The sequence below is a fragment of the Schizosaccharomyces japonicus genome (genome assembly GCF_000149845.2).
Source record: "Schizosaccharomyces japonicus yFS275 unplaced genomic scaffold supercont5.1, whole genome shotgun sequence".
In the NCBI taxonomy this organism is placed as follows: domain Eukaryota; kingdom Fungi; phylum Ascomycota; class Schizosaccharomycetes; order Schizosaccharomycetales; family Schizosaccharomycetaceae; genus Schizosaccharomyces; species Schizosaccharomyces japonicus.
The window spans coordinates 3,638,509-3,659,358 of record NW_011627860.1 but is presented as its reverse complement, the minus strand read 5'-3'; the positions used below and the strand labels follow the sequence as shown (position 1 = coordinate 3,659,358).

The following is a 20,850-nucleotide window of genomic DNA, read 5'->3' as shown; positions in this document are numbered from 1 at the left end:
AAATCTGGGGAAGTCTCCTTTCTCCTGACCATGCAGCGCCAGAAGATAGGAGAACGGACGTAACCTCCCTCTTTCTACGGAACTTCCTTCTGCTCAACGTTACTCATAGGACTGTGGATTTTGGGAATAAATCTACTCCTAGAAAACTGTTATAGGTATAATTAATACAACGAAACAAGGTCTGGTGGCTATTTGAGAGTTTACTGTGCATTAGCTCTTATTACGAAGGAATCCCGCTTTTGGTTGAAATACGCGGTCAAAAAAAGGTGTCTAATTACTGCTCTTTTCTGTGTGAAATTGGATTTTCATATTTGTGTAATTTGCGAACGAAGTTGCTGGTTAAAACATACAAAGCTTGCGTCTAATGGATACTCAAAACGTGGAGCCGGCAATTGTCTATGAATGGATCATTAAGTTGGTTTCTGACACCAACAGAGAACAGGCTCTGGTGGAATTGTCAAAAAAACGAGAACAATATGACGATCTGGCGCTTATTTTGTGGCATGCATACGGCGTGATGACTGCTTTACTACAAGAAATTATAAGCATTTACCCAATGTTAAATCCGCCCACCCTTACGGGCCCTACCTCAAACCGTGTTTGTAATGCTCTTGCGTTGCTTCAGTGCATTGCTTCTCATCCAGATACACGAATTCCGTTTCTGAATGCCCATGTTACTCTCTTTCTATACCCCTTTCTCAACACGACCGCAAAAAGCAAGCCCTTCGAATACTTGCGACTGACAAGTCTCGGCGTAATTGGCGCTCTCGTAAAGAATGAGTCGCCTGATGTAATTAATTTCCTGCTGTCGACCGAGATTATTCCATTGTGCCTCCGAATTATGGAAAGCGGTTCAGAGCTTTCCAAGACGGTGGCCATCTTCATTGTTCAAAAGTTTCTATGTGATGACGTTGGCTTGCAATACATCTGCCAGACCTACGAGCGTTTCTACGCCGTTGCGACTGTTCTCAACAACATGGTCATGCAGCTTGTTGACTCGTTTGCTTTCCGGCTGCTAAAACACGTTATCCGCTGTTATCTGCGTCTCAGCGACAATCCCAGAGCTCGAGAAGCTCTTCGTCATTGCCTTCCCGAACCTCTACGTGACGCTACCTTCGCTCAGGTGTTGAAGGATGACCATGTAACCAAAAAATGTCTTGCCCAGCTGCTCATCAATCTTTCAGACGTGGGTGTGGTAGACCACTAGCTCGTCTAGCGTTTTGTTGAGCGGTACGGAGGGCTTCAGCTTTCAACAAATAAAAGAAAAAAGAAGCACTGACTTGGGCTAGTTTTCTCTGGCTTGAATTATGGATATCCGTTACTCCTACCCAAATGGAGTACATAATCAGTGTGCAAGGTCATGCTCATGCGGTTTTCATGCAGCCTTTACATAGTGTCTCGCGCGATCTTCACTCACCCTCAAATTAGTTTCACGCCGACTTCATTATTTTCGTGACCGCAACAACAGTATCTTTTTTTCCAAATATTTTCTTTCCTCTTTATCTGTCTTTACTTTCTTCTTCATCCTCAGTTTTTCGTCACACCTTGTGCTTCTCGTTTTCTCGGACCTCTCAAGTCGGTTGTTTTGGCACTGTTTGCTAACTTGAACCGTTAATAGATTGACATACACGTTTACATTATATATGTTCTCATACTTTTCTTTCTCTCTCACACACTCTCTCACTCTCTCTCAATCCTTTTCATTCTCACTTATATATATCTCAGCCAACCTTTATGCAAAGACTTTTTTAATACCAGAATTCCTTTTTGCATCCAGTGAGCGAAACCTGCTATCAAACCGTCTTGTTGGTGTGTTGAACTGAAGCTTGGCTTTTTCTCTATACCTATTATGTCGCCACGTTTATTGCCTATAATGGTTGCTACAGCACGGCGGAGGAATCCGCTTCTTGTTCCATTGCTGTGGGCGACTCGTTCTTTGGCACAAGCGCGCCGAGAATGGACGTGGATGTGCGAAGAACTGGGGCCTTCTGTAAAAAGTCACGCTCGAATGCTGCGGCTTCAGCGAATGTGCAAAGCACGTGGGCGCGGTGTCCCCTTACAGTATGTTCTGGGTTCAGAATCATTTGGTCCGCTGAATCTACAGTGTCGTAAGGGGGTTTTCATTCCCCGGTGGGAGACATACGAATGGGTGTTGCGCTGTTTGCCGTATATGAAACAATTGTACGAGCAAGCTCACGACGACTCTCGACCTTTGGAAGTCGTTGATATGTGTACCGGTTCTGGCTGCATAGCGCAGTTTGTTGCGTCTGCCTTGCATGATCGGGTGCATGTCACTGCAATAGATGTGTCGATGAAAGCCCTGGCACTCGCCCGACACAATAATCGTGAAGAGGTGTGTCGAGGCCGTGTCGGGTTCGTGCGTGCCGACGTTTTAAAGCAAGTTGATGTATGGCTGCCCTTTGTCGCACGGTGTGATGTACTCTTGTGCAACCCTCCTTACATTTCCGACGCTGATTTGGTTCGAGTAACTAGTTCGTCTGTTCGCCGCTACGAGCCATTGCTTGCATTGTGTGCAGACGAATGTGGCGATGCGTTTTATCGCAAGGTGCTTCGGGAGATACATAGGGCCGCCGTTTACAGACCGAGGTATATTGCGTTTGAGGTTGGAGACAAGGAGCAGGCAAAGCGCGTTGTTCAACTCGCTTCTCCGCATTGGAATGCTAGCATTTGGAAAGACAGTGCTGGTCTTGAACGGTGTGTTTTTCTAGAGAGAACTACAAACAACAATCCTCCTCATCAGCCGCACAAATTCCCCGTCTACTGATCTTTCCCTGTCCTTCCTGACCGCCATGGTCGCCTCGATTTTGCATTTGTTTCCTCCAGGACCCCGCACTAGCACATGGTTGCATCACTCTAGCTCTTGCTACAATGTTGCAGCCTTTTTCTAACATTCTCCATTACCGTACTTCTTCTTACTCCTCACCTCCACCTCCATCTCTGTTCTCAGCCTGCTGCTTCTGTTTTCGGCATTCAGAATAAATAAGGTTATCTAAGCGCGTTACCCCGCTTGGAGAACTTTAATTCGTTTAGACTTTATTTTGGTCTTCCAAAAGTTCGCTTAGCTTAGCCTTCCGATGAAGCTACTGGAGCCCTGGCGCGGAATCGATTGGTGAACTCCTTCGCCTAATCCCGGTCTCCTTTCGAATCAACAACCACAGGCACAATCTCCCGCCAATGGATCCATTCTAAGCCCACGTCGCGCTTGGACCACTCACGGGCTGTCCCGCGAGCATCTTGCCTACCATTCCAATCAGTCGGGTATACCTTTTTCCTTTGCCAACATCGTTATACACGAACCTCAATCCAAGGGCTTCTAATACGCATTGTACCGGATGAATCGCGGTAACAGGAATATTGTAATTATAGGCGGTACGTTTAGGCGTCGGCTCGAATTGGAACGAGGAGAAACGGACGCGAAACGGGTGAGAAAGGAATAACTTCTGTTTAAGCCTCTCCAGACAACAGGTTTTGCGTCTGAATTCACCTTACAGCCTCAGTTACATGATGGTGCTGTTTTTGAACCAAAAAACTAACTCTATGAAGGAGGAATCACCGGCGTGTGTTGTGCGTACTATATTGCCAATCACGAGAAGTTTAATCGCTCTCGGGACTCTATAACGCTTTTTGAGAGCTCTGGGATCGCGTCTGCGGCTTCTGGAAAAGCGTCTGGTTTTCTGTCGTTAGAATGGCATGGACCGGCCACAAGTTCGCTGGCAAAATTGTCATACAATCTTCATCGAGAGCTTGCAGAAAAGTATGACGGTGCAAAACAATGGGGCTACCGTGCTCTAGACACTTGGTCTGTCAAAATTGACGAGCATTGCAAGGAGCCCGACCATCTGCCAGAATCCATTGAATGGATTGATTCAAACATTGTTGAGAAAGGTATGTGCGCAAGAGAAAGTGGACGTGAAGGCCCACAGAGCGGGTCAGCGTACTGAAACGATGTTGATGGTGTGCTTTGATTTGCACATTTATAATCTGACCATGGTATTCTTCTTTACCAACTCATTCTGGTCCATTGGAGGGCTTGTTTGGCGTCCTCGGAGCAACCCTCGATGTATCTACGTACCTCAAGCCCCAATGACCATCAGCATCTGTTCCATGTCGAACCTTTGTTGTCTCTTCATTTCTCTTTGCATTCTCCCACTGATCACTTACTAACCCGTTTCAAGTCACCCGTTTGGGAACGAAAAAAGATACGGGTCAGGTGCACCCGTACAAGTTTTGTCACTTTCTGGTGAAAGAGACATCCAAAATTGCAGACTTCACAATCATAAAAGGACACGTTACGAATGTGGAGGAAAACGAAGTAGAGTATCGCCTGCTAGAGGAGGAACCCTACGAGCCGGATGAAGATGATGAAATTTCAGATGAGGCAGAACTTCACACACTGCACTCTATGGAGGCAACGGATGTTATAGTAGCTACTGGCCCCTGGACACCCCGTTTACTACCAGAGCTTCGGATTTCTGGAGCAAGGATTCACAGTATACTCGTTGATCTGCCGTTCAAATTATCTGGAAATGCAGCGTTTACGGAAATTACGTTTGAGGATGGTACAACAGCAGCACCGGAGTTTTACGCTCGTGAGGATGAAATGTATATTTGCGGCGAGTTTGACGATGAGCCGCTGCCCGAATTATCCTCAGAGACAAAAGTGAATGACGAAAAGTGCAAGTGGATCAAGAGCTGCGCCGACCACTATCACGAATGTTTCCGTCAGTCGGATATAAAACTTCGACAAGCCTGTTACCTTCCTATCTCAAATACAACAGGTGCTCCCATGTTGGGCAAAATGACAGATTCGGTATACGTTGCTGCAGCCCACGGCTGCTGGGGTATCACACTCGGACCCGGTACCGGAAAAGTAATGGCAGAACTTGTCTTGGATGGAGAGGTGAAGAGTGCTAGCATTGATTTGCTGGATCCAAAGTACTGCATGTAGTTTTTTGGCCTGTCCTCAACATCGAACAAAATTCTTTTAACAGCTACAACTTACTACTACAATCTACTACTACCTACTATTGGAAAAGAACTCTTTCTGAAAGCCATTTTTGCTGTCTGACCATTATTTTTCTTGCTGTTTCCGTTCGGATGATGGCAGTACACTCTCTTGTTCTTTTTTTTTTTTTGGCTTGCAAAGGAATGAACGGTTCTGTGTGAATAAATGAAACAACTTTTACTGTCATCATCGCCGGTCTGCAGTTATGTTTCCCCTCTCTCATTTCCCTCATTGTTTCCTCCCTATATTCTATTATCATTTCAACCATCGCCTCTTGTTTTTCTCCTTTTCTTTACAGAACCGTTTCTTTGCTCTTTTTCCGGGGCAATTAGCACCTCATACAAAGCAGTGTCTCGTACAAGCGTCTTCAACTTACCAACTACTGCTTCTTTTTCTATTACTACTATTACTACTACTATCACTACTTTTCCATCTACGCGATCCGCAGTACATTCGTGTGTACAGTTTCTATCGTGTTCTGCAGCTGTTTGTTGTGATATGATGGGCGATTCACTGGCAGACAAGAGCATCAGCATAACAGCCTGTTCGGGATGCGAAGCGGATTCGTTGGGCAGAATGCAGAAATGTCGAAACGCAGAAATGCAGTTTCCTGGAAGGAGGATTTGTTGCGGGAGCTCTTGCAAAGGGATTCTGTCAAGGACGCTTCTTTTCTCTTCGAAAGGAAATCGTCTTGGGAGTTTGCTTAAGGTTATACTGATACACTTACTCAACTTCACATAATATACTTGGTGCAACTCTCAGAGACCTCAAAAAGTGTACTTACTCGTTCTGTCTTGTGTAGCAGTATTACTAAAACGCACATAGACCTTGCTTGACTTCCCGCTAACCGTATCGCCTTCCCTACATCCAAAAGATCACAGCTTCTGTTTTGTAAACTTAGCCTTTGTCCCCCTCTCTTCCTCACTGCAAAACTTAACTGTTCTGTTTTTCCAACGTCTAGCTAGATATACGTCTAGTTTACAACCATTCTGTCTGCTATATCGTAAAAGCAGTCGGCCGGTATCTTGCTATCACCATAAAAACAGCGGCCCAATTCCGTTAAACAACTGCAGTTGAAAAAGCAAATGATGTAGTAGCTCTCGCTGTTCTTCGTCTCTCGTTGCCCACACACACACCGTTTCTACTGTCGTGCTATTTTACGAATATTAACATTAACGATTATTTCACCTTCTAGTTTCTATTTATACATTGATCCGTTTTTAGTAAGGGAATAGAACTTTTAAAGAAGCCTTAAACCAGTAGGCAATAGGGGTGTAAGGAAAGAGTGGGATGAATCCGTAATTCCAAAACGCCTTTTTCCGTTCTCCGCACCCAATCCACCTGTGACACACTTAGATAAAAATAAACGAAAGAGAAGTGTTGGTTTGTTATTCGTACAGAGTATTAAGAAACTATCCAACCATAGTCAGCTATAGTCACCCATGAATGGGGCACGTTGTCGGGGGGAACAGTCATAGAGACACAGTTACCTCTCTTAGCGTATAAAGAATGATCATCAAGACGGGCCTATATATAGGTATGAATGGGGTGGGTAGGTCTCGCATAAGAAAAGCAAGACAAGTCATCAGCCGAGTTCATTACAATTCATCCTCAACATCCTCCTCTCCCTTTTGCTCCTTCACCTCTTCTTCGACCTTAGCAGCAGTTTCAGCGGTTTCGGCAGTCTCGGCAGATTCGGCGGCTTCCTCCTCCTTCTCAATGGGAACGGGGGCAGCCTCGAAAGCACCGTTCGTCTTGACGAACTCGACAAGGTCCTCCAAAGTACGAGAACCCTCGTAACGGACGGGATTCTCCTTGTCGTCGGCCTTAAAGAGCATGATGGTGGGGAATCCAGAAATCTGGACAGGAACGTCATTCGCAGTAGCATCAATCTTGGCAATAACAACACGGTCCTCACCAGCGTATTGGTCGGCGAGCTCCTCGTAAGTAGGAGCCAACTTCTTGCAGTAGCCGCACCAGGGAGCATAGAACTCGATGAGAACATCCTTAGTGGTGTCAAGAACGACATCATTGAAGGAGTTGGCGACAACAACATACAAGTTGTCTTGCTCCTCAGGAATAGGCTCGGATTTGATGGAAGGAGTGAGCTCACCCTTGGCGAACTTCTCAAGGAATTCGCCGACAGACTCGTTGGTCAAATCAGTGCTTTCAAAGGGATACTTTTGCTGTTGCTGAACATCGTGGATAGCAAAGGCAGGCCACTTTTGCTCCAAGTTAAGCTTCTCGGCAAAACCGCCGTAACGGTTGGCGTCCAAGAACACAATGTTGGTGTTCTCCTTGTACGTCTTGGCCAAAGGCTTGAAGAGAGCAACAAGCTCCTCACGAGACTCGGGGGACTCGTAGAAGACGATACCCATGGGCTTGCCGTCTTGCATGTAAGTAGCATAGTTGGATTGTTGAAGCTCATCAATCAGAAGAATGCGAGAGCTGACCAAGTGCTTGACAATGTCATCGTCGTTCCACTCCTTAGCGCTGTAGACGAAAGCCTCGCCATCCTCAAGGTTGTTGAAGGCGACGATGGCGGGAATGGTGACGTTCAAGGCCTTAGCAACCTTGGCATCACTGGAAGCACCGAAAGCATAGTCATCACGGAGCTTCTCAGCAAGGTTCGTGAAAGTCTCGTTCTTCTTGTCGTCGTCGAAGAGTCCAACAACGGTGAACTGGTCCTGGCTAATGAAATCCTTCACGTTTTCGTTCGTGACAGGGGTGACGGCGGGCAAAAGAAGCTTCTGCATGTATTTGACAATAGCATCTTGCTTACGGGCACCACTGTACGTGCCAACGTTCTCACCGTTGTGGTAAACTTGGAGAGTGGGGTATCCACGAACACCGCTCTTCTGACAGAACTCGGCCTCTTGGGTGCAATCGACCTCGACAAGTTCGATGTCCTCTTCTTTCAACTGTTCAGCGGCAGCCTCGTACTCAGGAGCCAAATTCTTGCAGTGACCACACCAGGGAGCGAAGAATTTCACCATAACCAAGGGCTCGGTCTTAACCAACTCATTCAACGAATCCTCGTTCAAGCTGGGAACCTCAGCGGACACGAGACTGGCCAAACCAGTCAACAATGCAAAGAACGTGTTAAAGATAACTCCTCTCTTCATTTTTAAGGTATAATATGATCTATTTGGGTGGGGTGAGGAAAGATTGGAGCTGGGAGAGGGTGGGAAGAGTGCAGCGTTCAGCTTTATATATAGTTCGTTGAGTAAGGGTAATGCACAACGCGTCGATCACTGCGGGGATTTAAACAACTTGCCACCAATGTGGTGAAGAATTGTGGGAAACAGGCGAAATTGCGGGGCTAACGCGGAGAAAGTTCGAGAATTACGTAAGCCACTGAGGCTAATCCGGGGTTTAGGGGTCCAACTCCCTGCGAGGTGAAGTAAGTGACACAGTCGGCTTGTTGGTTACGGTAAGCAGCAGTAGCAGTTAATAGCAGTAGCAACAATAGCAATAGTGGCAGTGCTCATGGTAGTTTTGGAAAATGTTCGTAGAGATTGATTCATAAGCATATGTACAAGTTAGAGGTAGAGAGTAAAGTCAAGTGTCTCCTTCTGAGATTGCTTCATATAAACGCTCCGATCAATCCGCTTATTATACAACTTGTAGAGAGACTCGAGACATTTTTGACGCTCCAGCCAGGGGTGCACGTAGTAGAAGTTTTCGGAAACGGACTGGTAAAGACCAATGTCCATGATGAAAGAATGTAAGATTGCTGGTAACGAGTGTACCGAGACAATTTGGTTGAATTTCCAAAAACCTTGGTGCGCCAAGTCAAGACCGGTGGTGATGAGTTGGATACGCATATGGAATAGCGTATCAAACATCGCGAGGTTGTCCAAATGTGAGTCTAGAGAAACTTTAAGCAGTACAGGTACATTACATCGACTCAGTTTTTGGGCCAGTTTATTGACAAGGTCATCTGTCCCAAAAACGAGGAAGGCGCTATAAAGCGCACTAGGAAAAGCATCCTTTTCGATGTCAATTTGATGAAACACAATATTGGACATCTTGCTCTTCCAAAAATACGTCGCACCCTGGTCGTTAGGATTTAAAGTTTTGGAGCCAAGGCTTTCCAGCAACCGATGAAAGACTTGCCAGCCAACAGTGACGTTTGCATGCTTTGCGTCCGTGTTTGCAAACGCGACAGCAACATGGACAACAGGACGCACCACAGTAGCATCCAAACGGTCCAGTAACTGAAGAGTACTTTCGTCTCTATTGTCAAGCAGCACGGGCTCTTCCGTTTTAGCCGTCTCCGGTGTGTGTATGAGCTCACCAAAAATGTGACTTGGGGTTGTCTCGTCAAGATTACTGGTAAACAACAGATGCTTTGTCGGGGAATGTTTTAAGTGAACATAACGCGAAGACGATGTCTGAGGAGAGTGAACAGTCCTGGAAATTGCATACGTCTGAACCCCCGACATTCGACGCACCTGTAGTTTAAAGAGTTCTTCGTCAGTTTGAAGGATCGTGATAACGCAGCCTCGGTAGAGCCAAAGCATTGCAGAGGGATCGAAATCAATGTACTCGTATTTAGACGTGTCGGCCACAAGCTCGTTAGAGTACGTGAAGCTTAGTAGAAACTCATAAAACACGACTTCGTATGGTTCGAGAAAACGAGAGTCATCGCCTGAAAGCAGTTGGTTTAGCAAAAACTGAGAAAGCTCCGCACGATCTTGCAAAGGGCATGAAAGAAACATATTTGTTACAATTTGGTAGCAAAATGAGACAATGTATAAGGAAAAAACCCGAGTACCCGGGTCCATTAAACCCTTTGCATTATGCAAAATCTGTTTACGGTTGGCAACAATGGAGAAACAAAACAAGCAGATCTCTTTAATTGTAGCGAACGGTAAGCCACGCCCCAGTAACGAACTGTTACCGACGACATGCAGTAGGCGAAGAAAGTTCACTAACGTACGCTCTGAAATATCTGCTGAAATGATACGTGTAAAGAATTTGGGCAGATATTTTAGTGAATGGGAAGGCATTTCATAAATATTAATGATAAGTGCATCAATACACGATTCCACAGCCTTTTCACTATGTCCAATAAGAGAGTTTAAGAGGAGGAAAAATTGTTCTTTCACATCCTCGCGCAAAACATCTTTATAGATCATCAAAACAGACAAAAACTCGGAAACGGTAACCATCATTAATTGGACATCTTTAGAAGACGGCGCCTGTGCAGAAAGCACTTTTTCGCCCTGAATAACTTCTGATATAAAGGAAAATACCAGTTGTAAACCCTCTGCATCGTTTTTAAATAAGGACATACTCCGCAATTGATTTGCAAAATTCATGATTGCATATTTTAGCACATTCCAATTTGTTTCCGTTTTTTGGAACCGTATAATGCTTTGCATCCAGATATGCACAGGGAACGTCAGTAGTTCATCCGACTGCGAGCCCGTTGTATTCACCTTAAGAGGATACTCCTGCAGCACATCGAGTTTTGAGAAATCCAAATCCCGTAACAATTGCTGATGTGAAAACTTAGTTTTGTTCGGTGCATACCAAATAATAGGAAGAGCATCAAATTCAAACAACAGACGTGATTCCGCTGGGACAGGGTTCACAAAAAGATAGTTTGTGGTTGATACTCGAAGTTGAAGGAGTGTAATAAGAGGCAAAATACGAAACTTGAGTGGGATTGACACTTCGCTCACAACATTTGCAAGAGTCTCAAGAAGAGATGCTTTGAAAGTAGGCGGAAGCACGTACAGAAAGAGCATGCTCATCAAAGTCTGAATGCAGCAATACTGAAGAGCGGCAGATGGTGGGTCGCGAACAATGCTTGTCAGTTCTTTGGATACGGTCTGAAATATATCACTGGAAAATAAAATAGAAGAATCACACACACTTTGGAAGATTTTGTCGAGGACGTGTTGACGAGATTCTTTTTTCAATGTGCGGAGCAGTGGAATGAGGGTAATTCGGAAAAGTTCGTCTCGAAGATGCTCAGGCGCGTGGAACAAGGACTCATTAAATACGTCAATAATAGCCATCTTGTCATTTGCATCTAATTTCGAGTTCATGTATTGCTGCATTAACAGCTTTTGATCGTCGAGCCAATCCGGTTTCGAGGGAAACAGAATACGAAATTTGCTGATGATCTCGAAGAACAAGCCGTGGAGCTCCTTGTCCATGTAGGGCAGAGACACCTTCAATAACTGGTAAAATTCGTCGTAGGGAACGGGATACGTGGGGCGCTGCTCATAGCATTCCTTAATAACAAAAATAAGCTTCATGTTGTATGCCGCCAGCATGTCTAAAACATTCTCTTTTTCCTGGATACTCCTGTTCTTGTAGTTTAGTGAATGTGGAAGGTAGGAAGTAGACCGCAGCAATACGCTGACAAACAACTTCCAATCCTCAGGACTCAGTTTTTTCAGTACATGACGATCACCAAGCGCATCGAACAAAGAACGAGAAGCCTCCAGTGCGACACGAAGCGAATTACTCTCCATGGCCTTCAGGAAAAACTCGAAAATCATATTGCGTTCGCAGTACACGGTCTCTGGAGGCCGCACAACATAAGCGCCAAGGATGCGGATAGCACCAATGATGGCAATTGTCGATGTTTCGGTTGGACTGTCAACAAGCTGCATGAGCGATCGGAAGGCATGGTACTTCATACGGCTGCGGAACAGCTTGTCAATCAGGCTGTGAGCTGTTTGTGAACTCTTTATGAGACCCGACTTTGCTCGGCACAGCACCTCCACAACAGAGGGTAACACCGATGTAGCAATATAGCCATATGATATAATGTATCCAATCAGCGAAAACGCCATTTCTATGTCATTTTCTTTTGTCGTATTTTTACACATCCAAACGCAGTTGGCGACCATGGCCGATACATCGAGCTCTTCAAGCAAGTAGAACCGGAGACGCACAATGTTTGTGAACAACAGAAGCAATTGGTAGAAGCTCTGAGTCAGAGTCCGCAGGAACGCCTTAGCCTTCCCATTCAGGTGTGAGTGGCTGCGTAGAGCATCGATTTTGTGGAAAATCACAATGAACCAATGTGTGAGAAGCTTAGTAATGTCACAAGCAATTTCGTTGATGTCGGAACCCTGTGAAGTAATCATAATAAGCACCTCAATCGCATCCGGTAAATCATCGACTGCAGAAATCTGTGTAACCGAGTGGTACATCCGCAAACGGTCGTCTAACGGCAAGTATTTCTGACATTCGATCATTTTCGTCCAAACCCGAAGTACTGCATGCTTAATGCTTGAGGGTGCTCGAACTTCCACGACATCCTTGGTGTTCTCCCAAACCAATGTAGCAGGCAGCAATCGACACAGTTGGTCATCGGATTTGATCTTCTTCAAACAATTTAGCCGAGAGTTCTCACTGTTTGCAGACGAAACAGCAGAAATCCATTGCTGAGGGTCTCCCGACTTCATTCCTTTTTCAGCAAAGTGTCGTAAGACGTGTCTGGATTTACGAAGGCTCCAAGAAGGCCGTTGAAAACGCAATTCAGCCGCAGTATAACAGTTTTTGCTGCGGTGTTAGCCAGGATGTTCGCAGGGGAATAAGTGACTTCCGAAGGCGCGAGACCGCCTTAGTAACACAGTTGCGGCAGTTTCAAGCAGATTTGATAAGGTCAGGAGGTAGGCTCCTCCGCAGTCATGAATTGATACCGATTTGCTTTGCAGCAGTTTCTGTCAGGTGTTGGCAAGCGATAAGAGGTGGGGGCGCCATGGTGGAAGTGGAGCTCCATACACAAGCGGGGGCGAGCCTCCGAAAAAACGGGAAGCCTTAAGTCCCCCATTCACCCCATCTAGCCCCCGCTTTATCCCACTAGTAAACAAACATTGTTAACAGCGAAAAATGTAAAGTACAAAACTCGGATTACGGGGTTCGATGCGCAATAGAGTGCGTGCGACAGACACAAGCAAGATAAAATGAAATGCTAGTCTGGAGTGGGCGCCGGACGGTAGGGAGGGGGTGTAGGAGTGCGGGTGTGTGTATGCAATGTGCCCGTACGGTGTGCATAGAAGAAGAAGAACAAGGTGCCCCGTGGTACAGAGCTAGATAGAAGAAGCGCGACATTGAAAAGTGGCCCATCGACAGATGAGCCGGTAATCTGATGCATGGTGAAGAAGAATAGATATGCTTTAGAGATCTCCTCAAGCTGTATCCTCGATGGACCAAATACGAGCACGAAGGTCTCCACTGCCAGTAGCAAAAAGTTTGCCATCCGGGCTAAAACAAACAGAGATAACAGAGTTCTTGTGACCTTGAAACGTCAGGTAGAGTTCATCGGTTTTCAGATTCCAAAACTGGACGCTGCGGTCTTTGGAGCCGCTGACGGCCCACTTCCCGTTGGGAGAAATGGCGACGGAGAGAACAAAGTTGGAGTGGCCAGTGTACGTCGAAATGGCGCTCGCCTTGGAGCAAGTCTTGGCGTTCTCGTCAAGCTTCAGCTCCCATAGCCGCATGGTTTTGTCAAGACTTCCGCTGGCAAGATACTTGCCATCGGCCGAAAATGCAATGGAGTACACGCTTTCCCGATGTCCCTCGAGTTTTTTGAGCAGTGTTCCCGTAATAGACCATACGCGAATAACTTGATCGAGACTTCCCGCCGCGATGAATTGATTGTTGGGCGAGAATGCAACCGCAGTGACGCCGTTTTCGATGGCAAGCGTCAGCACACACTTGCCCGTTTCAGCTTCCCACAAGCGGGCGGTGTGGTCTCCACTGCCGGAAACAATGTATCGGCCATCCCTACTGTAGTCGAGTGAGTAGATGTCCTGTTCATGACCGACAAACACGTGCTTCACTTTGCCAGTGGCTATGTCCCACATGCGGATTTGTCGGTCCTCAGCGCCCGTGACTAGGTACTTTCCGTCAGGGCTAAACGCAACACTACGGATGTAGAGGTCGGTCTCTGGATTGGTGTTTTCTTGCTCAAAAGTAGCGAGTTTTTGTCCCGTCTGTACGTCAAAAATTTCTGCCGCACGGTTACAACCAGTAGCCAGGTATTTGCCGTCTGCACTAAATCGAACACAACACACAACGCTTTTGTGTTCCAGAGTGTGCACCAAGCCAATAGACATGCGCTTGGGCATCTTTTCGTTATACACCGCATACCAATCCTGACCAGACTCTTTCGTCCGTTCATCCAGCGACATGCGTCGGTCAATAGGAGCGGATGCAGCGGGTGATGGTTGTCGCTGTTGCTGCTGGGGATTCACGTCAGCGGCGTTGGAGGGCGGGACAGGGTTTCCCACCGCTGCTACATGGGCAGATGGAGCAGGGACTTCAGCCGGTGTGGAGGGAGTCTGTTCGAGCTTAGTAATGACATTGTTGTTGGAACTGGGGTTCGTGTTCGCGTTGTTATTGTAGAAAGCACCCTGTGCCACGGTGGCAGCACCGGGGCCAACAGGCTGTGTCATGGGACCGCCGGGAGGAAGGTTTGCAGCAGCCGTGGCTGCCGAAGGATCCTGCTGGAAGGCACCACCGGAAGAAAACGTCGCTGCTCCAGGAACCGTTCCCTGGCCAGGCTGTGGGTTTCCTAGGGAATCCACTCCTTGGGGATGATTGAGTGGTTGGACAGTGGGAATGGATTGAATGGCGCTGGAGCCGTCAATGGCTGTGTATGGAACGGGTTGCTTTTGCGTGCTTGCTTGGAAAGCAGCTGTGCCGGGCTGTGACAGAACGGGCTTGTACGGCTGTGCCTGCAGCTGAGGCCGAGTAGCTTGGCCAGTAGAGTCATTACCAAACAAGTGCTGGTCGGCCGCCGAAAGACCCGCCGTTTCATTATTTTTAGACTCTAACTTTTTCTTCAAGGAAGCGATCTCCTCTTCGTAGCTAGCAGCGTGTCAACACACAAGCACAGAAAGAACACGCACGCGTCTGGACTTACCTCTCCTTCATCTTTTTGTGCTGCGTCTCGAGCTCCGATAGCGAGTGCTGGATCTGCTGCATCTCCTGGATTTGCGATGTGATGACTGAGTCTACGTTAACAGATGTAGAGGTGAATGTCCCGAAATTTTTCATACCTGAGCTCTCGTAGTCAATCTTACGGTTCTTTAACACGCTGGCCTGTTGAGAAAGCGTGTCGTACTCCGTTTTGATCGCGTCCAGAAGATCATGAACTTTTTGCATGCCAGCGTTGTTCGACATCGCGACAGTTTTCCTCTTAGGTTATATATGACAATATTACTCTTTTAGACAGTACAAGAACGGCGAATTACGCTCACGAAACTGCCCAGTTCGTGCGTTTTGTAAGTTTCCAGCGGTGGTTGGTGAAGGGGTGAGAGCAGCTGCCGAGGTGTCCAAGAATCAAGGTTATCTTTGCGAGCACGTGGTTTTCGTTGAGAGAAGGTCGAGGCGGAGAGCGCAGTCCCTGTGATGTAATGGTTGCAGATGAGGAAGGCGGGGGCTGGCGACAGCAGCGCGGCGACTTTTCGGTTGGTTTTGGGAAAAAGGAGGTGTCAGAAAAAACACGAAGACGACGAGGATGTTTTGTTTCGTGCAAGGATGGGAAAGGGAGGTTGTGGGCTTAGTAGCCCTCCTCCCTTATAGTAGTCCCTTATATCACGCACGTGAGGCCCTAGCTATTTTTCCGACCTCTCGGCTGCGAGACCCCGCAAACTTTAACGCAACTAGTGTCGCCGGCCGATAAGCGAGGTCGCAATAATTACCATCTGCGGCACATGGAATTTAAATGAAGGAACGATGTTGTTCCAGATTTCGTTGCGCCAAATGTTTGAAATTGCACGACGCCGGATTCGGTGCCTGTTTCGTCCGAACGCGCAGGGTTCGGTGTTTTACAGCGGCCGACGGGTTAATATAATTACTGGCCAATCACTCGCTGGTGAATCAATTCATTACAAGAAAACTCGCAAACAAACGAGTTTACCCGGCAGCGAACGCAGTACGTGTTGTTGTCATTGAACACTGTTTGTTTACCAATCGTCGGCAGCACACCAAAGTTTCAGATCGTAATTTCCCAAGCTTCTCCCTACATCTGTAGTCCGAAGATGAATGAACGCCTTAAAACATGCACCGAATACCCAAAAATGGTTCGAGGCGAACTGTACGTAAGGGAAGGCGGGGGTCTCGACTAGGGCGAGCGACCAGCATCCAGACTGTCGCAGTATTGTTATGAGCCACAAGGTCTCGTTAGAACTGACCGGATGAATAGGTACTCCTCTTTAGATCCTGCACTATCAGATGCCCGACTCCTGGCGAAAAAAGTAACCCGTCAATTTAATGACACGGCCGGAAACCCCCAGGACCTGTCGCTCGATGATCTGCACCGCCAGCGTGTGTCGATCCTTCGCCAGTTGCTTCCTGATCTGCCGGACACCAGCGAAATGGAACCAATGATCCAATTCGACTACGGGTTCAACTTGCACATCGGGAATAACTTCTACTGCAACTTCAACTGCTGTTTTCTCGACGTGTGCCCTATCGAGATTGGCAACAATGTGCTTCTGGGTCCAAATGTACGAAAAAAGAAAGAAGCGATGCCGATGTCGATGCCGATGTCGATCCCCACATTTGAGGACCCTTGCCGAATTGATCCACGTCATCACAGATGAATCAACCGCCTGGATTTTTCGCTCGGCAAAAGACGTCGTCGGCAAATGCCACAAAATCGCAAAAAAGTCGCGCCGGTTTTTCTTCCATACTAATGTCGCTAGGTGCAACTGATTACGGCAACGCATCCACTGGACAAAAACCTCCGCCGCCAGGGGCTCGAGTATGGAAAGCCTATCAAGGCAAGTCATCAATATCTTGCAGATCACTGCTTGCTAACCGACCCGTAGATCGGTAACGATGTCTGGATCGGCGCTTCTGTCGTCGTTCTACCAGGGGTCACGATTGGAGACGGTGCCGTGGTGGGGGCCGGCGCCGTCGTTACAAGGGACGTTCCTCCAGACACCATTGCCACCGGCATTCCCGCCCGAGCAAGGGCCAAGTGAGGGGCATCCCATTTGCAGTGGGGTGGTGGGGGCACCGGTGGTGGTGGTAGTGGTGCCCCACGCTCGCAGCAACCCTCCGCAGTGCCCCCACACCACCCACCTCGGGCCTAGTAACAGACAGACACGACCCAGCACATAGCACCACACAGCACACCACATGGCTCCTCCTGCTGATCCTCGCCGTTCCGACCTGATTGTGCCCTACAAGGCCCGCGTCGGCGTCTACGAAGAATGTACGACCGGACGGGATGCATCTTCGGCACGCAGCTAACAAACAGCGAACGTCATGCTCCTGGCAAGCATCATCTGCATGGCTGCTCTCTTCCTCAGAAAGCGGTATGTGTCGTGGGGGCATGTGGGGAACTTCATCACCACCAAAGCAGCTGCACAGGTAAACCCAAGACTGCTGCCAAGGCGTGAGCTTTCGTTCTCCACGTGTGCCCCCTCTTGCGCCCCCACTAACAAAGTAGTCTGCTTGCCTGGACAGGCTTTGTCCTGACGGCGTCTGCCTTCATGAGCGACAATGGAGCACGATCCGCTTCCAGCCAGTCACCTTTGTCGATGCTGTTGTAAGTAGCCAGCGCACCTGATGTGGGGTGCGAGACTCGGGGCCCCGGCCCCCGTTTAGCCCACTGGGCCTTCCTCGCACCCCACATCATCCCACCGTGTCTCGTCTCTCCCACTTCCCCACTAACCCTTATTCCCCAGTATGAGTGTGGCCGCTCTTCTCTCGAGTTACCTTCCTGTACGTGTGCAGCACGTTCCTCCACGTTTCGCTAACGATCCAGCTGCTCATGAACCCTCCTGACAAGCGTTGACGCGCGTGACGACAGCCTGCGTTCGTGCCGCCACATTTCGCGTTGCGTTTCCTCGAGTACAATTGAATAAAATGAATGTGAATAAAACCACGCTCCATCACGTTACCCGATGTGTATTTTAATCTCTTCTAATCACCTGTAACACACAAATTTTCACATAAAAGCATGCCAACGGTCTCTATCGCCTCACCCTTGGCGTCTTGTATTTAAGCTCCGTCACGCGACGCGTTTTGCATTTCGTACACCACTTAAACTGCAGCTCAGCAGTAGCAACACCACTACCACCACCACCACCACACCTTAAGGCTCCTCAACCCGGGTCTCCTGCCACCAAGAGCCAAATACTTGACCAACAATAAAACCGTTGAGTTTCGCCCAATCCCGCCTGAACTGGCTTTTTAAGTACACAAGGTTTTAGCTTTTCACCAGAACAATGTCCACGACAGCTAGAAGAAGGCTTATGCGCGATTTCAAGGTGTGTTTGGTGTTTGTTTGTAATTACGCGAACGAGTTAAAGTTATTTAAAGCTAACGGTGATTTAGCGCATGCAGCAGGATCCTCCTGCCGGTGTCTCTGCATCTCCTGTGTCGGATAATGTTATGCTGTGGTATGTAAGGATGCGAGTTTGCTGTGAACGAATTTGTCTTGACGAGGACGCGGATTCTGCGAATAATCGCGTTCGTTGGTGCTCAAAACGACTTGGTCGTGAAGAATGAGTCTCTGCGTCCGGGCCGGACGTGTTTCTGTTACGGTGACGGACGTTGAGACGGCAATTATGTGTCTGCATTTCTGAGTATTCGGTTCCACTCAATTGTTTGCCTCACACCGTGGTTCCTTGTCTTCGTTTTCACCCCTCCCCTGTTTCCGCCCCCCTCTTCATCCCGCAATCAGCTAACACTCGTAGGAACGCTGTCATCATTGGCCCGGCTGACACTCCATTCGAGGATGGAACATTCAAGCTTGTTCTGTCCTTTGACGAGCAGTACCCGAACAAGCCTCCGTTGGTCAAGTTTGTTTCCAACATGGTACGTAATATACGGAGCCGGGTGTGGTTCCGTTGAGCCCGAGCCACACGTATTTTCTTTTGTGCTCTTTGATCCGTTCTAACTTCTGCAATAGTTCCATCCGAACGTGTATGCAAACGGCGAACTTTGCTTGGATATTCTCCAAAACCGCTGGTCTCCTACCTACGATGTTGCCGCCATTTTAACGTCCATTCAAAGGTGCGTGGGATTTCATCTTCTTTCTCGTATTAACCGTTTCCTTGTTCTAGCCTTCTTAATGATCCAAATAATGCCTCTCCTGCCAATGCTGAAGCTGCTCAACTTCACCGTGAAAACAAAAAGGAGTACATCCGCAGAGTTCGCAAAACGGTTGAAGACTCCTGGGAAAGTTGAGCGCTGTATCTTGTTCGCGATCATTCGTGTGCCCTGCAAGCAATTTATCACATGTTCCCATTGACAAGCCCTTACTGTCACTGTGTAAATGCGTTTGTTGGCTGAATCGCATATTTTCTGCAAATCAGCGACGATGACATGCTTTAGAGACATTCAAAAGGACAATTGAATAAACGGTGCGCCATTATTTACCGTCCTGCACAATTGTTCTCTGTTATCCCTTCCCTCTTTGCCGTCTCCAATGAAAAAAGCACTGCAACTGTTACTGTTGTTAACGTTACAAATTATTTTTTTATATATTCCAAACTCAAACTAGAACTAAAATGAACCAAAAATGAAGACCCAACAAACCAGCGACCGGAAAACCGTTAGAGGAGTGCTTGAGGCGATGTACAGTCGAAATTGGAAAGTCTTTATCCTCTCGCTTTTCTTGAGCTATTGACAGACGAAGACTTTGACTGTTCGCCACTCGCACACGAGCGAATACGTCTCTGTTCGATGACACCGTCCACATAAACTAGCGGCGCTTCAGCGTCTTTCTGCGTTTACGGAATGCATCACCAACCTTGCCCATGCCGCTGACATCGACGTTACTCATATCGGATTCCATGTCCGAGCGCTTCTTAGCACGGCTAGACAAATCAAGACGACGCGAGTCGAGTCCCTCGTCGCGGAATTTACGGTCGAGAATGGACCAGTCTTCACCGCCGTAGTCTTGCTTCTTCGTTTTGCGGACCTTTTTAAGCTCTTTCTTAGAAAGTTTCGGCAAACGTGTGTAGTTGCTTTCTTCGTACTCGGTACGCTCACGCATACGTTGCAAGTCCTTCTCATCTGCATGAATGACACGACCGCGGCGCTCCAAGTTCGCACCGACACTTGGTAATGATTGGGGAAGTGAGGAGAGGTCACTGGAGACGAATTCGTCAACAACAGCGTTGGGGCGATACCGCTGTTTCTTCTCACTGTCCATGGAAACGGCGTGAATGCGGGGAGGACGATATACACCGTCACCATTCTTATCACCAGAGGCACCTTCTTCGTCCTCAGACTCGTTTTCGCTGTCGGTAATGTTGTCCAGGTTGGGCTTGAATTGAAGCTTAACAGTCTCGTCTTCTTCATTGACATTTTCATTTTCCATTAACCGTTCCACCTCCTGCTGGCGTTCAGAGGCTTGAAGAAGTTTGTTGATAGAATATTGCATTCGATTTTCGAACGGCCGAATCTTTTCCATTTCCAATCGTGTGCGCACCAAGCTTTCGACGACGGGTTCAAACTCTTCCAAAGAACGATTATCGAGCTTCGCAAGCATTAGGAAGCCTAGCTTTTCAATGTAAGAAAGAAGAAGCTCTGATTTTAAAGAGAATAATGAAACTCCATCTTTCAACGAAGGAATTTCATTTGGCAGAGCTTCCTTTGCCGCTTGGAGGCTGCTTTTCACGACATCCATACTGTCTGTTTGCTGCCTTTTAGGAGAGGAAGTTTGGTCTAGGTAGAGAAAATTGGTGGGATGTTTTCCGAGGAAGTGCCTCGGTGGTGGTGGCTATATACGCGGTCACTCGGATAGTCTTTAGATAATTGATAAAATGTTTGTTTCGTGTGAGGTGGGCGGATAGACGTTAGGGTTGACTATGTTGGTTGTC

At 47.6% G+C, this 20,850-nt stretch overlaps 10 protein-coding genes across 10 annotated transcripts; 6 read left to right on the top strand and 4 right to left on the bottom strand.

The window, feature by feature from the left end:
* Window positions 1-364: 364 nt before the first annotated feature.
* Window positions 365-1,207, top strand: SJAG_00285 (RNA-binding protein; the record flags this gene model as incomplete). The annotated part of the gene is made up of 1 exon (XM_002171537.1): window positions 365-1,207. One exon carries the CDS (start codon window positions 365-367, stop codon window positions 1,205-1,207), a length of 843 nt encoding a protein of 280 aa, XP_002171573.1.
* A 666-nt stretch (window positions 1,208-1,873) lies between these two features.
* SJAG_00286 (S-adenosylmethionine-dependent methyltransferase (N(5)-glutamine)) lies at window positions 1,874-2,785 on the top strand (the record flags this gene model as incomplete). Its single annotated transcript, XM_002171538.1, has 1 exon — window positions 1,874-2,785. The coding sequence occupies one exon, from the start codon at window positions 1,874-1,876 to the stop codon at window positions 2,783-2,785; it is 912 nt and encodes a 303-aa protein (XP_002171574.1).
* A 500-nt stretch (window positions 2,786-3,285) lies between these two features.
* SJAG_00287 (FAD-dependent oxidoreductase) lies at window positions 3,286-6,288 on the top strand. Its single transcript, XM_002171539.2, has 3 exons — window positions 3,286-3,390; window positions 3,565-3,906; window positions 4,197-6,288. The coding sequence occupies exons 1-3, from the start codon at window positions 3,354-3,356 to the stop codon at window positions 4,967-4,969; spliced, it is 1,152 nt and encodes a 383-aa protein (XP_002171575.1). The 5' UTR covers window positions 3,286-3,353; the 3' UTR covers window positions 4,970-6,288.
* Window positions 6,289-6,404: 116 nt separating this feature from the next.
* On the bottom strand, window positions 6,405-8,251 carry SJAG_00288 (protein disulfide isomerase). Its single transcript, XM_002171540.2, has one exon. It carries the CDS (start codon window positions 8,149-8,151, stop codon window positions 6,625-6,627), a length of 1,527 nt encoding a protein of 508 aa, XP_002171576.1. The 5' UTR covers window positions 8,152-8,251; the 3' UTR covers window positions 6,405-6,624.
* Window positions 8,252-8,549: 298 nt separating this feature from the next.
* SJAG_00289 (GTPase activating protein) lies at window positions 8,550-12,972 on the bottom strand. Its single transcript, XM_002171541.2, has one exon. It carries the CDS (start codon window positions 12,460-12,462, stop codon window positions 8,569-8,571), a length of 3,894 nt encoding a protein of 1,297 aa, XP_002171577.1. The 5' UTR covers window positions 12,463-12,972; the 3' UTR covers window positions 8,550-8,568.
* Window positions 12,906-15,381, bottom strand: SJAG_00290 (transcriptional corepressor Tup11). The gene is made up of 3 exons (XM_002171542.2): window positions 15,064-15,381; window positions 14,928-15,012; window positions 12,906-14,872 (listed from the first exon to the last, which is right to left on the bottom strand). Exons 1-3 carry the CDS (start codon window positions 15,185-15,187, stop codon window positions 13,189-13,191), a joined length of 1,893 nt encoding a protein of 630 aa, XP_002171578.1. The 5' UTR covers window positions 15,188-15,381; the 3' UTR covers window positions 12,906-13,188.
* Window positions 15,382-15,458: 77 nt separating this feature from the next.
* Window positions 15,459-17,224, top strand: SJAG_05413 (serine O-acetyltransferase activity). Its single transcript, XM_011050667.1, has 5 exons — window positions 15,459-15,941; window positions 15,990-16,103; window positions 16,212-16,515; window positions 16,714-16,791; window positions 16,840-17,224. Exons 2-5 carry the CDS (start codon window positions 16,048-16,050, stop codon window positions 16,993-16,995), a joined length of 594 nt encoding a protein of 197 aa, XP_011048969.1. The 5' UTR covers window positions 15,459-15,941; window positions 15,990-16,047; the 3' UTR covers window positions 16,996-17,224.
* SJAG_05414 (fungal protein) lies at window positions 17,157-17,981 on the top strand. The gene is made up of 5 exons (XM_011050668.1): window positions 17,157-17,228; window positions 17,274-17,331; window positions 17,466-17,564; window positions 17,704-17,740; window positions 17,784-17,981. Exons 2-5 carry the CDS (start codon window positions 17,282-17,284, stop codon window positions 17,811-17,813), a joined length of 216 nt encoding a protein of 71 aa, XP_011048970.1. The 5' UTR covers window positions 17,157-17,228; window positions 17,274-17,281; the 3' UTR covers window positions 17,814-17,981.
* SJAG_00293 (Rad6) lies at window positions 17,919-20,810 on the top strand. The gene is made up of 5 exons (XM_002171544.2): window positions 17,919-18,288; window positions 18,356-18,420; window positions 18,718-18,838; window positions 18,933-19,036; window positions 19,087-20,810. The coding sequence occupies exons 1-5, from the start codon at window positions 18,247-18,249 to the stop codon at window positions 19,208-19,210; spliced, it is 456 nt and encodes a 151-aa protein (XP_002171580.1). The 5' UTR covers window positions 17,919-18,246; the 3' UTR covers window positions 19,211-20,810.
* On the bottom strand, window positions 19,471-20,751 carry SJAG_00294 (U3 snoRNP-associated protein Lcp5). The gene has a single exon (XM_002171545.2). It carries the CDS (start codon window positions 20,655-20,657, stop codon window positions 19,728-19,730), a length of 930 nt encoding a protein of 309 aa, XP_002171581.1. The 5' UTR covers window positions 20,658-20,751; the 3' UTR covers window positions 19,471-19,727.
* Window positions 20,811-20,850: the final 40 nt, after the last annotated feature.

Excerpts from the sequence above, each read along its gene's own strand:
- SJAG_00288 (XM_002171540.2), bottom strand. The coding sequence starts at position 8,151 with ATGAAGAGAGGAGTTATCTTTAACACGTTCTTTGCATTGTTGACTGGT.
- SJAG_05413 (XM_011050667.1), top strand. The coding sequence starts at position 16,048 with ATGAATGAACGCCTTAAAACATGCACCGAATACCCAAAAATGGTTCGA. Across the intron at positions 16,104-16,211 it reads AAAATGGTTCGAGGCGAACT|GTACTCCTCTTTAGATCCTG; the intron begins GTACGTAAGGGA and ends CCGGATGAATAG. Across the intron at positions 16,792-16,839 it reads AGTATGGAAAGCCTATCAAG|ATCGGTAACGATGTCTGGAT; the intron begins GCAAGTCATCAA and ends ACCGACCCGTAG.
- SJAG_00287 (XM_002171539.2), top strand. The coding sequence starts at position 3,354 with ATGAATCGCGGTAACAGGAATATTGTAATTATAGGCG. Across the intron at positions 3,391-3,564 it reads GAATATTGTAATTATAGGCG|GAGGAATCACCGGCGTGTGT; the intron begins GTACGTTTAGGC and ends AACTCTATGAAG. Across the intron at positions 3,907-4,196 it reads TTCAAACATTGTTGAGAAAG|TCACCCGTTTGGGAACGAAA; the intron begins GTATGTGCGCAA and ends ACCCGTTTCAAG.
- SJAG_00294 (XM_002171545.2), bottom strand. The coding sequence starts at position 20,657 with ATGGATGTCGTGAAAAGCAGCCTCCAAGCGGCAAAGGAAGCTCTGCCA.
- SJAG_00289 (XM_002171541.2), bottom strand. The coding sequence starts at position 12,462 with ATGAAGTCGGGAGACCCTCAGCAATGGATTTCTGCTGTTTCGTCTGCA.
- SJAG_00293 (XM_002171544.2), top strand. The coding sequence starts at position 18,247 with ATGTCCACGACAGCTAGAAGAAGGCTTATGCGCGATTTCAAG. Across the intron at positions 18,421-18,717 it reads TCGGATAATGTTATGCTGTG|GAACGCTGTCATCATTGGCC; the intron begins GTATGTAAGGAT and ends TAACACTCGTAG. Across the intron at positions 18,839-18,932 it reads TCAAGTTTGTTTCCAACATG|TTCCATCCGAACGTGTATGC; the intron begins GTACGTAATATA and ends CTTCTGCAATAG.
- SJAG_00290 (XM_002171542.2), bottom strand. The coding sequence starts at position 15,187 with ATGTCGAACAACGCTGGCATGCAAAAAGTTCATGATCTTCTGGACGCG. Across the intron at positions 15,013-15,063 it reads GATTGACTACGAGAGCTCAG|TCATCACATCGCAAATCCAG; the intron begins GTATGAAAAATT and ends ACGTAGACTCAG. Across the intron at positions 14,873-14,927 it reads CACAAAAAGATGAAGGAGAG|CTACGAAGAGGAGATCGCTT; the intron begins GTAAGTCCAGAC and ends ACACGCTGCTAG.
- SJAG_05414 (XM_011050668.1), top strand. The coding sequence starts at position 17,282 with ATGCTCCTGGCAAGCATCATCTGCATGGCTGCTCTCTTCCTCAGAAAG. Across the intron at positions 17,332-17,465 it reads GCTCTCTTCCTCAGAAAGCG|TCTGCTTGCCTGGACAGGCT; the intron begins GTATGTGTCGTG and ends CTAACAAAGTAG. Across the intron at positions 17,741-17,783 it reads TTCTCTCGAGTTACCTTCCT|CTGCTCATGAACCCTCCTGA; the intron begins GTACGTGTGCAG and ends CTAACGATCCAG.